This window comes from Callionymus lyra, chromosome 11 (genome assembly GCF_982586985.1).
Source record: "Callionymus lyra chromosome 11, fCalLyr1.hap1.1, whole genome shotgun sequence".
NCBI lineage: Eukaryota > Metazoa > Chordata > Actinopteri > Syngnathiformes > Callionymidae > Callionymus > Callionymus lyra.
The window spans coordinates 5584794-5598551 of record NC_141828.1 but is presented as its reverse complement, the minus strand read 5'-3'; the positions used below and the strand labels follow the sequence as shown (position 1 = coordinate 5598551).

Sequence of the window (13758 nt, the reverse complement as noted above, 5' to 3'; positions counted from 1 at the left end):
ATCGCTACTCTTGCCACACCCTTTAGCGACGGCCTTGGTTTCCCCTATCGAGCCCCAGTAAAAAATAATTTAAAAGACAAGATTATATCTAAATGAATATGTTCTAGTCTAGCAGTGAATCCTCTTGTAAAGAACGAGCATGAAGAGAGATTTAATCATGAGTGTGATGAGAATTGTTTGTGTTAAGATGCCAGAGAATAAAAAAAACATCAATAAAGAGTTATGATTAAATCACACACTATCTCTCAGATCTGAACTATTAAGACAAACATTATAATAATAATAAATGTTATTTAAAAGCACCTTTCATGAGACTCAAGGTTGCTGCACAATAAAATCACAAATACAATAAAATCACATGATACAATAGAAGCAAACAGTAAAATTAAATTTAAAAAAAATGTTCCTTCTGCCTGGAAACCATTTATTTACGAATGTAATTATTGTATTTATGTGATTGTTTTTATATGTTTATATGGAAGGTTTCTTGCATCTGGTAAACATTACTCCTAAGCTTTGGAATCATGCATCTCTGTGTTTGATGATCTACTGACTCCTTCAAGAAACATCTGTGTTTGATGATCTACTGACTCCTTCAAGAAACATCTGTGTTTGATGATCTACTGACTCCTTCAAGAAACATCTGTGTTTGATGATCTACTGACTCCTTCAAGAAACATCTGTGTTTGATGATCTACTGACTCCTTCAAGAAACATCTGTGTTTGATGATCTACTGACTCCTTCAAGAACATCTGTGTTTGATGATCTACTGACTCCTTCAAGAAACATCTGTGTTTGTTGATCTATTGACTCCTTCAAGAAACATCTGTGTTTGATGATCTACTGACTCCTTCAAGAAACATCTGTGTTTGATGATCTACTGACTCCTTCAAGAAACATCTGTGTTTGATGATCTACTGACTCCTTCAAGAAACATCTGTGTTTGATGATCTACTGACTCCTTCAAGAAACATCTGTGTTTGATGATCTACTGACTCCTTCAAGAAACATCTGTGTTTGATGATCTACTGACTCCTTCAAGAACATCTGTGTTTGATGATCTACTGACTCCTTCAAGAAACATCTGTGTTTGTTGATCTATTGACTCCTTCAAGAAACATCTGTGTTTGATGATCTACTGACTCCTTCAAGAAACATCTGTGTTTGATGATCTACTGACTCCTTCAAGAAATAGAAATAGAAAAGCTTTATTCATCCCCAGAGGGGAAACACACTTTTACAACAGCGCAGTTTAAAAAATAAAGTGCAAGGAAAAAGAAATAAAAGAGATAATACAAAATAAAATAAAAACGATCTTAAGAATATACAATTATTTACAAAAATTAGAAATTTAACACTATTAACAAAATAAAATAGAATAAAATAAAATAAAAATAAAAACGGGAAAAAAAAAAGAAAAAAAAAAGACACGAGAAGAAAAACACACTACGGATCGAAACATCTTAAGACACTTTTATTTGAGCTTTTCCTTGATTCTCTGAAACTCCTGTGTTGTTCTCTGTGTTATCTTGATCTTTTAAGTATATATTTTAGTATTGTTCTGATTGTTTAAGCGCATTGTGACCCTGGTCTAGAAAAGCAATCTATAAATATAAATTACTTCTGGGGATCAATAAAGTATTTACTATGTACATCCATCAATGGATTTTATACGCTGAATAACAACAATGAAGTCACACAGTCTGAAGCCTTGAAAGTCGTCATCTATTTAATAGAAGTGACCAGTGTAGCAACAAAAAACATGACAGGAGACATTGTTTAGAGTGACATGCAGGTAACATGATGCACTAGTAAAAGCAGGACATGTACAAATATATGAACTAAAAACTCTATTATATTTTGTTCAGTCTCGACACGATCCATCATTTCATCGCTCAGGTGTTGATATCCTACGACAAGCTACTCGTTGACCTCCGTGTTCACAGAATAAATAGTTTTGTCGCCAACATTTAAAAAAAAAAAAATCGATCCAGTTCAAGGGTGTGGTGCAGGGCGTCGAGAGTCCAAGGGTGGGTGGGGACACAAGATGATTGACAGTCAAGATTTCCCTCGATGTCACGATTTCAAAGTGTCCAACGACGAAGTGTCACGACGTCGTCCTGATACTGGACTAAGGAAACTTTCAAGTGGTTTCATGGTCTAAAGCTTGGGGTCCGGGGTACTTCCATCGTTTGCGCGAACATACCGTTTCCATTTATCTTGATACTTGTACAAAAGAACACCACCAACAATCACAGCCAGAGGCAGGATCACACACGCTGCGATCGCCGAAGGGGGAATCGGAGGCTCGTAGAATGGATTCTTAAAAAGCTCACTTTCGCTCTGACTCACAGGGTTCGTCAGGCGGCAGCGGAAATTCTGCACATTTTTCGTGGTCTCGTTGTTGCAGATCTCGAGGGTTTCAGACCCATCTATCCAGTCCTTGTCACTCACATGCCACTGGTACGACACCGGTCCAGACCCACTCGTGTCCGCGACACACTTCAACGTACAGGTTTCGTCGCAGACCAGAGGCTGGGTTTCGATGGTCGGGACCCGCACCTCGTCGATGAGTTCCCCTCGGAACGCGACGTCCGTCACGACCTGGTTGTTGATCTCCACCGTGTACAGACCCGCGTCTGCGGGCGTCGCCCGCTTGATCGTCAGGACCCCCGACACCATGTCGAGGTCGGAGCGACCCTTGAAGGTGCCGTAGAACGTCCGCCCTTCAGCCTCGCTGAAGTCCACGACCAGGTTCTGGTTGAGCATCCACGTCAGGTACTTGATCGAGGCCGGCGGAGGCGTCAACTTCAGCTCTCCGCCGAGTTTAAAATACACCTTCTCCTCCATCGCGAGGACGAGCGACGGTACAAACAGGAGTAATGTCCAGGCGAGAGCTTTCATTTTCATGTCAGCCATTGGGCGGTGGTGGTGTAAGTACACATTCTGTCCCCCCACGTCCTACGTGATGACGTCACACGCAGCATATGCGAACGTCTCTTTAAAATATTTTTTATGGGTTAAAGAAACGTCAACAGAAGGTTTACATCATAGTTTTTACCACATAAAACATTTATATTGACAAAAAGACGATCTTCGTAAACATAATCACTTTCCGTTCGTTCATTTCCTGGTCTGACGACACACGTGACTTTGAGACCAACGGAAGTGATCGCGCTACATGTGACGAAGCCGCTGATTGGCTGAAGCTGTTTTACTAATAATAAGTAAGTAAGTAAGTAACTTTTATTTATTGAGCACCTTTCCAGACCAGGGTCACAAAGCGCTTAAACAATCAAAACAATATTCAATAAAGTTAAAGAGACGTCAACAGAAGGTTTACATCATAGTTTTTACCACATAAAACATTTATATTGACAAAAAGACGATCTTCGTAAACATGATCACTTTCCGTTCGTTCATTTCCTGGTCTGACGACACACGTGACTTTGAGACCAACGGAAGTGTCCACGCTACATGTGACGAAGCCGCTGATTGGCTGAAGCTGTTTTACTAATAACAACGTACAACTGTACAATGCAATACAAACATTGAAGTTCCGAAATAATTCCCTTTTAGAATATATATATTTTTTAGAATATTCCCCTTTCAATAACTTGTCTGTAGTTCGGATCATAAAAACCTCAGTAAGTATTTAGTTTTCATTTCGATTTTTTTTCTTCCCGATTTAAATCAACTGTTAAATTTTCATAAGCGAATTATTTGGGAACTCGAATGTTTGTATTGCATTGTACAGTTGTGCGTTATATTAGTAAAACAGCTTCAGCCAATCAGCAGCTTCGTCACATGTAGCGTGGACACTTCCTGTTGGTGTCAAAATGTGTCGTCAGACCAGTGCTGTCTCAAATCGCATACTACTCTTAGTATACTAGAAGTTAGTATGCATCAGTTTAGTGTACGTACTAACTAGTACGCAAATTCTCAACAGATAGTATGTCTCAAATCAAACTCTGCTGCTACACACTAACCAGAAATAACATGACAGCTTCTTCTTCTACTACTATTTAACAATGGTTTCAACCAGCTGTTTGAACGCTATCGCCACCTGCTGGCAGCACGTTTTGCAAGTTTGGAAAAAGAAATAAAGAAAAAATATGAGAATCTAAATATTTGCGAGATATTTAAGATGGTATCAGCACTGATGACGCGTCATCCTTCTACTGCTGCTGAAAATGCACCTGTAAGTATATGAATATATATGTATATTTATAAATGACGTAACTTCGGTTTAAAACGTCACTAAGATGGCGGCTGATTAGTGTGGTTAGTGTCCATCGAACCATGCTCAGTTTTGTGGGCATGTTAGTACGCCAATTTAGTGTGCATGGCGCACTAAATTTCGCATACTTAGAATTGAGACGCACTAAAAATACTAACTTTTAGTACGCTAGTATGCGATTTGAGACACAGCACAGGAAATGAACGAACGGAAAGTGATTATGAGGACGAAGATCGTCTTTTTGTCAATATAAATGTTTTATGTGGTTAAAAGTATGATGTAAACGTTCTGTTGACGTGTCTTTAACCAATAAAAAATATTTTAAGAGACGTTCACATATGCAGCGTGTGACGTCATCACGTAGGAAGTGGGGGGACAGAATTTGTACCTACAGAGGTTCCAACTTCCTTCTCCTGTCCCCCCACTTCCTACATGATGACGTCACACGCTGTCAACTATTTGTTATGGGGTTAAAGTTCGTTATAATACTTTATACCACACATAAAACAATGATATTGACAAAAAAAAACGATCTTCGTCAATCCAATAACGTCCCTTTCTTTCATTTCTTGGTCTGACGACACAGTTTCACACCAACAGGAAGTGTCCACGCTACATGTGACAAAGCCGCTGATTGGCTGAAGCTGTTTTACTAATAATAACACACAACTGTGCAATACAAACATTCGAGTTCACAAATAATTCACTACTCAAATAACCAAAATGTTAGAATATTCCCCTTTCTATAACTCATTCTAGCTAGTCTGTAGTTCGGATCATAAACGACTCAGTAATTATTTAGCCTTCATTTTAAACTTTTATTTGTTTCCTTGATTCTCTGAAACTCCTGTGTTTGTCTCTGTGTTATCTTGATCTTTTTAAGTATATATTTTATTGAGTATTGTTCTGATTGTTTAAGCGCATTGTGACCCTGGTCTAGAAAAGCAATCTATAAATATAAATTACTTCTGGGGATCAATAAAGTATTTACTATGTACATCCATCAATGGATTTTATACGCTGAATAACACAACAATGAAGTCACACAGTCTGAAGCCTTGAAAGTCGTCATCTATTTAATAGAAGTGACCAGTGTAGCAACAAAAAACATGACAGGAGACATTGTTTAGAGTGACATGCAGGTAACATGATGCACTAGTAAAAGCAGGACATGTACAAATATATGAACTAAAAACTCTTATATTTTGGTTTATAAACAAGATTTTGGTAGATTCATCTCAAAAATCAAACAATCTTTAAATGAACTTGAAAAGTAAAAGAACACACACGCGAACACTAGCAATTACACACAATTATTGAACTATACAAAAATATTAAGGCAAATCTGTTGTTAGCAAAAGACAAACATTCATACGATCGTTAATCAAACAAGTGCATTTAGTTCTTCATACTGTAAAGAATCACATTAATAATTAATTAAAAAAACGTCTTAAGACATTTTTATTCTTGCTTTTCCTTGATTCTCTGAGACTTCTGTGTTTGTCTCTGTGTTAATTTGACCTTTTAAAGTATATATTTTAAGTGCTTTGTGAGCCTGGTTTAGAAAAGCACTCTACTTTACTACACATGTTTTTACTTGTTCAGTCTCGACACGATCCATCATTTCATCGCTCAGGTGTTGCTATCCTACGACAAGCTACTCGTTGACCTCAGTGTTCACAGAATAAATAGTTTTGTCGCCAACATTTAAAAAAAAAGAAATGTAATTAAAACAAAAAAAAATCGATCCAGTTCAAGGGTGTGGTGCAGGGCGTCGAGAGTCCAAGGGTGGGTGGGGACACAAGATGATTGACAGTCAAGATTTCCCTCGATGTCACGATTTCAAAGTGTCCAACGACGAAGTGTCACGACGTCGTCCTGATACTGGACTAAGGAAACTTTCAAGTGGTTTCATGGTCTAAAGCTTGGGGTCCGGGGTACTTCCATCGTTTGCGCGAACATACCGTTTCCATTTATCTTGATACTTGTACAAAAGAACACCACCAACAATCACAGCCAGAGGCAGGATCACACCAGCTACGATCGCCAAAATGGGAGTCGGAGACTCGTAGAATGGATTCTCAAAAAGCTCACTTTCGCTCTGACTCACAGGGTTCGTCAGGCGGCAGCGGAAATTCTGCACCTTTTTCGTGGTCTCGTTGTTGCAGATCTCGAGGGTTTCAGACCCATCTATCCAGTCCTTGTCCCTCACATGCCACTGGTACGACACCGGTCCAGACCCACTCGTGTCCGCGACACACTTCAACGTACCGGTTTTGTCGCAGCCAAGAGGCTGGGTTTCGATGGTCGGGACCCGCACCTCGTCGATGAGTTCCCCTCGGAACGCGACGTCCGTCACGTCCTGGTTGTTGATCTCCACCGTGTACAGACCCGCGTCTGCGGGCTTCGCCAGCTTGATCGTCAGGACCCCGGACACCGTGTCGAGGTCGGAGCGACCCTTGAAGGTGCCGTAGAACGTCTGCCCTTCAGCCTTGCTGAAGTCCACGACCATGTTCTGGTTGAGCTTCCACGTCAGGTACTTGATCGAAGCCGGCGGAGGCGTCAACTTCAGCTCTCCGTTGAGTTTAAAATACACCTTCTCCTCCATCGCGAGGACGAGCGACGGTACAAACAGGAGTAATGTCCAGGCGAGAGCTTTCATTTTCATGTCAGCCATTGGGCGGTGGCGGTGTAAGTACACATTCTGTCCCCCCACGTCCTACGTGATGACGTCACACGCAGCATATGCGAACGTCTCTTTAAAATATTTTTTATGGGTTAAAGAAACGTCAACAGAAGGTTTACATCATAGTTTTTACCACATAAAACATTTATATTGACAAAAAGACGATCTTCGTAAACATAATCACTTTCCGTTCGTTCATTTCCTGGTCTGACGACACACGTGACTTTGAGACCAACGGAAGTGATCGCGCTACATGTGACGAAGCCGCTGATTGGCTGAAGCTGTTTTACTAATAATAAGTAAGTAAGTAAGTAACTTTTATTTATTGAGCACCTTTCCAGACCAGGGTCACAAAGCGCTTAAACAATCAAAACAATATTCAATAAAGTTAAAGAAACGTCAACAGAAGGTTTACATCATAGTTTTTACCACATAAAACATTTATATTGACAAAAAGACGATCTTCGTAAACATGATCACTTTCCGTTCGTTCATTTCCTGGTCTGACGACACACGTGACTTTGAGACCAACGGAAGTGTCCACGCTACATGTGACGAAGCTGCTGATTGGCTGAAGCTGTTTTACTAATAACAACGTACAACTGTACAATGCAATACAAACATTGAAGTTCCGAAATAATTCCCTTTTAGAATATATATATTTTTTAGAATATTCCCCTTTCAATAACTTGTCTGTAGTTCGGATCATAAAAACCTCAGTAAGTATTTAGTTTTCATTTTGATTTTTTTTCTTCCCGATTTAAATCAACTGTTAAATTTTCATAAGCGAATTATTTGGGAACTCGAATGTTTGTATTGCATTGTACAGTTGTGCGTTATATTAGTAAAACAGCTTCAGCCAATCAGCAGCTTCGTCACATGTAGCGTGGACACTTCCTGTTGGTGTCAAAATGTGTCGTCAGACCAGTGCTGTCTCAAATCGCATACTACTCTTAGTATACTAGAAGTTAGTATGCATCAGTTTAGTGTACGTACTAACTAGTACGCAAATTCTCAACAGATAGTATGTCTCAAATCAAACTCTGCTGCTACACACTAACCAGAAATAACATGACAGCTTCTTCTTCTACTACTATTTAACAATGGTTTCAACCAGCTGTTTGAACGCTATCGCCACCTGCTGGCAGCACGTTTTGCAAGTTTGGAAAAAGAAATAAAGAAAAAATATGAGAATCTAAATATTTGCGAGATATTTAAGATGGTATCAGCAGCGAAGACGTGTCATCCTTCTACTGCTGCGGAAAATGCACCTGTAAGTATATGAATATATATGTATATTTATATATGACGTAACTTCGGTTTAAAACGTCACTAAGATGGCGGCTGATTAGTGTGGTTAGTGTCCATCGAACCATGCTCAGTTTTGTGGGCATGTTAGTACGCCAATTTAGTGTGCATGGCGCACTAAATTTCGCATACTTAGAATTGAGACGCACTAAAAATACTAACTTTTAGTACGCTAGTATGCGATTTCAGACACAGCACAGGAAATGAACGAACGGAAAGTGATTATGAGGACGAAGATCGTCTTTTTGTCAATATAAATGTTTTGTGGTTAAAAGTATGATGTAAACGTTCTGTTGACGTGTCTTTAACCAATAAAAAATATTTTAAAGAGACGTTCACATATGCAGCGTGTGACGTCATCACGTAGGAAGTGGGGGGACAGAATTTGTACCTACAGAGGTTCCAACTTCCTTCTCCTGTCCCCCCACTTCCTACATGATGACGTCACACGCTGTCAACTATTTGTTATGGGGTTAAAGTTTGTTATAATACTTTATACCACACATAAAACATTGATATTGACAAAAAAAAACGATCTTCGTCAAACCAATAACGTCCCTTTCTTTCATTTCTTGGTCTGACGACACAGTTTCACACCAACAGGAAGTGTCCACGCTACATGTGACAAAGCCGCTGATTGGCTGAAGCTGTTTTACTAATAATAACGCACAACTGTGCAATACAAACATTCGAGTTCACAAATAATTCACTACTCAAATAACCAAAATGTTAGAATATTCCCCTTTCTATAACTCATTCTAGCTAGTCTGTAGTTCGGATCATAAACGTCTCAGTAATTATTTAGCCTTCATTTTAAACTTTTATTTGTTTCCTTGATTCTCTGAAACTCCTGTGTTTGTCTCTGTGTTATCTTGATCTTTTTAAGTATATATTTTATTGAGTATTGTTCTGATTGTTTAAGCGCTTTGTGACCCTGGTCTAGAAAAGCAATCTATAAATATAAATTACTTCTGGGGATCAATAAAGTATTTACTATGTACATCCATCAATGGATTTTATACGCTGAATAACACAACAATGAAGTCACACAGTCTGAAGCCTTGAAAGTCGTCATCTATTTAATAGAAGTGACCAGTGTAGCAACAAAAAACATGACAGGAGACATTGTTTAGAGTGACATGCAGGTAACATGATGCACTAGTAAAAGCAGGACATGTACAAATATATGAACTAAAAACTCTATTATATTTTGGTTTATAAACAAGATTTTGGTAGATTCATCTCAAAAATCAAACAATCTTTAAATGAACTTGAAAAGTAAAAGAACACACACGCGAACACTAGCAATTACACACAATTATTGAACTATACAAAAATATTAAGGCAAATCTGTTGTTAGCAAAAGACAAACATTCATACGATCGTTAATCAAACAAGTGCATTTAGTTCTTCATACTGTAAAGAATCACATTAATAATTAATTAAAAAAACGTCTTAAGACATTTTTATTCTTGCTTTTCCTTGATTCTCTGAGACTTCTGTGTTTGTCTCCGTGTTAATTTGACCTTTTAAAGTATATATTTTAAGTGCTTTGTGAGCCTGGTTTAGAAAAGCACTCTACTTGACTACACATGTTTTTACTTGTTCAGTCTCGACACGATCCATCATTTCATCGCTCAGGTGTTGATATCCTACGACAAGCTACTCGTTGACCTCCGTGTTCACAGAATAAATAGTTTTGTCGCCAACATTTAAAAAAAAAGAAATGTAATTAAAACAAAAAAAAATCGATCCAGTTCAAGGGTGTGGTGCAGGGCGTCGAGAGTCCAAGGGTGGGTGGGGACACAAGATGATTGACAGTCAAGATTTCCCTCGATGTCACGATTTCAAAGTGTCCAACGACGAAGTGTCACGACGTCGTCCTGATACTGGACTAAGGAAACTTTCAAGTGGTTTCATGGTCTAAAGCTAGGGGTCCGGGGTACTTCCATCGTTTGCGCGAACATACCGTTTCCATTTATCTTGATACTTGTACAAAATAACAGCCACAACAATCACAACCAGGAGAAGCAGGATCACACCAGCTGCGATCGCCGGAGGGGGAATCGAAGGCTCGTAGAATGGATTCTCAAAAAGCTCACTTTCGCTCTGACTCACAGGGTTCGTCAGGCGGCAGCGGAAATACTGCACCTTTTTCGTGGTCTCGTTGTTGCAGATCTCGAGGGTTTCAGACCCATCTATCCAGTCCTTGTCCCTCACATGCCACTGGTACGACACCGGTCCAGACCCACTCGTGTCCGCGACACACTTCAACGTACAGGTTTTGTCGCAGCCAAGAGGCTGGGTTTCGATGGTCGGGACCCGCACCTCGTCGATGAGTTCCCCTCGGAACGCGACGTCCGTCACGTCCTGGTTGTTGATCTCCACCGTGTACAGACCCGCGTCTGCGGGCGTCGCCCGCTTGATCGTCAGGACCCCCGACACCATGTCGAGGTCGGAGCGACCCTTGAAGGTGCCGTAGAACGTCCGCCCTTCAGCCTTGCTGAAGTCCACGACCAGGTTCTGGTTGAGCTTCCACGTCAGGTACTTGATCGAAGCCGGCATAGGCGTCAACTTCAGCTCTCCGCCGAGTTTAAAATACACAATCTTCTCCTCCATCGCGAGGACGAGCGACGGTACAAACAGGAGTAATGTCCAGGCGAGAGCTTTCATTTTCATGTCAGCCATTGGGCGGTGGTTCCTTCTTCTGTCCCCCTACTTCCTACGTGATGACTTCCTACGTGATGACTTCCTACGTGATGACGTCACACGCTGCATATGCGAACGTCTCTATAAAATCTTTTTAATGGGTTAAAGAAACGTCAACAGAACGTTTGCATGAAAATTAGAAAAAAGTTTATTGTCAGTATTAATAGAAAAAACAGGATTGTTTTTAGTAGCGCATACATTATTTAAAAAGTTATTTTAAAGACGTTCTGTCCCCCCCGCTTCCTACGTGATGACGTCACACGCTGCTAAGCGAACGAAGTCATTTTTATTTATATAGCGCTTTTCCAGACCAGGGTCACAAAGCGCTTAAACAATCAAAACAATATTCAATAAAGTATATATTTAAGGATCAAGATAAAACTGATAACACAACATGAGAAACGTCAACAGAACGTTTGCATGATTCTTTTTACCACACATAAAACATTTATATTGACAAAAAAACGATCTTTGCAATACAAACATTCGAGTTCCCAAATAATTCGCTTAATAATTTATAACTCATTCTAGCTAATCTGTAGTTCGGATCATAAACACCTCAGTAATTATTTAACTTTCATTTCGATTTCTCCTGATTTAAATTCCTTATTTATGTAAGTAAGTTAGTAATTTTTATTTATATAGCGCTTTTCCAGACCAGGGTCACAAAGCGCTTAAACAATCAAAACAATATTCAATAAAGTATATACACTTTAAAGATCAAGATAAAACTGATAACACAACAGGAGTTCCAGAAAATCAAGGAAAAGCCTGAACAAATAAAAACGTCTTAAGATGTTTCTTAAAGGAGTCAGTAGATCCATCAAGCGCAAAGAGAGAGGAAGATCGTTCCAAAGCTTATGAGCAACAGTCTGGAAGGATTTCTCTCCTCTGGTCCTGAACCGTGTTCAGGAACCATAAGTAGATTCTGATCCACAGACCTCAGAGCCCGAGCTGGGGTGTAAGGCTGGATCAGATCACCGATGGAAGGTCTGACCATGAATAGATCTGAAAGTAAGAACCAGAATTTTAAAGTTGATCCTGAAAGAAACTGGAAGCCAGTGAAGAGTTTGAAGGATCTGAGAAATGTGAGTTCTTCTACTAGAGCGAGTTAGAATTCTCGCTGCAGAGTTCTGAATCAACTGCAGGCGAGAAGATCCTTCTTGTTTAGACATGAAAATAAACTGTTACAATAGTCAAGACGAGAAAACACAAACGCATGGATTACAAGCTCCAGATCATGTTCCGACAACATTTTCCTAAATTTTCTCAGTTGAAGGAAACAGTTTCTGGTCAGTTTTCTTCAGTGTTGAACAAGAGACATGTCTTTATCAAATACAACACCCAGGTTTCTCAGGCTCAGTTTGACAGACTGACCTAAGTCACCCAAGTACTGACTCAACCCTGGAACCTTATCATCAGGAGCAATCACCAGAGTTTCAGTTTTGTCCACATTTAGCTGCAAAGTGTTTTCACTCATTGTTTGATTTCTAGCAAACAATTGACTAAGCTGTTCAGCCTCTGGGGCTCAGTTGGATCAACAGAGCAGTAGAGCTGGATGTCATCAGCAAAAATGTGATAAGAAACATCAGGAAATCTCTGAATGATTTTACCGAGGGGAATCAAGTACAGCAAAAACAATAAAGGGCCCAGAACAGAACCTTGAGGGACTCCACACTACAGATCTGCCGATTCAGACCCAATTTGATTGGCAGATACACTAAAACTGCGCCCAGAAAGGTAAGATGATAACCATTCAAACACAGACCCAGACAGTCCCACTTCATCCCTCAGTCTTCTCAGCAGGATCTGGTGATCAACTGTGTCAAAGGCTGAGGACAGATCCAAGAGAACCAGAACAGTGGATTTACCAGAGTCAGCCGACATCATGATGTCACTGGACACCTTCAGTAAAGCTGTCCCATAGAGCGATGTTTACGGAAGCCAGACTGAAACTTCTCATGGATGTCGTTCTGATCCAGGAACAAAGACAGCTACTCAGACACCACCTTCTCCAGGATCTTGAACAAGAAAGGGATCTTAGGAAGAGGTAGAAATAGGCCTGAAATTACTGAGGTCAGTTGGATCTAGCCTGGTTTTTTGAGGAGAGGTTCCAGAATGGCATGGTTAAATGCATTGGGGAAAACCCCTGTGGAAAGGGAGAGGTTCACCATATTGGTAACCCAGGGGCCAATTACATCAAATACTTTGATAAAAAGCCTACAAGGAAGGACGTCATCTGAGCAAGAGGAGGGTTTCATCTTGTTCACTAGTGCCGAAATATCACCCAAAGATACAGCATTGCAGGAAGACCAAGAGGAGGAGAGGGGCTCAGAGACAGTAGGGGTTCCAAACAAAGGGGGAGAGATTTTCTCTTTGATCAATTTAATTTTGTCAATGAAAAATCTCAACAATGCATTGCTGTCAGCTTCACAGAAGACAGGCGTGATTTGAGGAGCAGGAGACACGAGAAAATTAATCGTGTCAAACAACACTTTGGGGTTTTTCCTATTTGCTGCTACCAGTTTCCTGATGTAATCAGATCTAGCAGTTTCTACCATCTCAATGTAAAAAGACATCAGATCCCTGAGGTGAGGTCTGTGCACCTCAAGTTTAGTGGACTTCCAGAGACGCTCAGTCTTTCGACAAAGTCTCTTCAGACTCAGGAGATCTTCATTTGTCCAAGGGCACCGTTTTTTCCGAATTTTCAAGTTCGATTTAACAGGCGCAACTTGATCCAGTATTTCAACACAATGATCAGTGAAACAGTGAATCAAACTGTCCACGTCTGGGCAGTCATCAAAGGAAAGACGG

General features: G+C 40.1%; 3 protein-coding genes across 3 annotated transcripts; all 3 read right to left on the bottom strand.

The window, feature by feature from the left end:
• Positions 1-1193: 1193 nt before the first annotated feature.
• Positions 1194-3067, bottom strand: LOC148069024 (lymphocyte function-associated antigen 3-like). Its single transcript, XM_087803392.1, has one exon. The coding sequence runs from the start codon at positions 2918-2920 to the stop codon at positions 2162-2164; it is 759 nt and encodes a 252-aa protein (XP_087659518.1). The 5' UTR covers positions 2921-3067; the 3' UTR covers positions 1194-2161.
• Positions 3068-5299: 2232 nt separating this feature from the next.
• Positions 5300-6973, bottom strand: LOC148069023 (lymphocyte function-associated antigen 3-like). Its single transcript, XM_087803389.1, has one exon. It carries the CDS (start codon positions 6916-6918, stop codon positions 6160-6162), a length of 759 nt encoding a protein of 252 aa, XP_087659515.1. The 5' UTR covers positions 6919-6973; the 3' UTR covers positions 5300-6159.
• Positions 6974-9289: 2316 nt separating this feature from the next.
• LOC148069022 (lymphocyte function-associated antigen 3-like) lies at positions 9290-10945 on the bottom strand. The gene has a single exon (XM_087803391.1). It carries the CDS (start codon positions 10921-10923, stop codon positions 10165-10167), a length of 759 nt encoding a protein of 252 aa, XP_087659517.1. The 5' UTR covers positions 10924-10945; the 3' UTR covers positions 9290-10164.
• Between the last annotated feature and the right edge of the window lie 2813 nt (positions 10946-13758).

Excerpts from the sequence above, each read along its gene's own strand:
- LOC148069022 (XM_087803391.1), bottom strand. The coding sequence starts at position 10,923 with ATGGCTGACATGAAAATGAAAGCTCTCGCCTGGACATTACTCCTGTTT.
- LOC148069023 (XM_087803389.1), bottom strand. The coding sequence starts at position 6,918 with ATGGCTGACATGAAAATGAAAGCTCTCGCCTGGACATTACTCCTGTTT.
- LOC148069024 (XM_087803392.1), bottom strand. The coding sequence starts at position 2,920 with ATGGCTGACATGAAAATGAAAGCTCTCGCCTGGACATTACTCCTGTTT.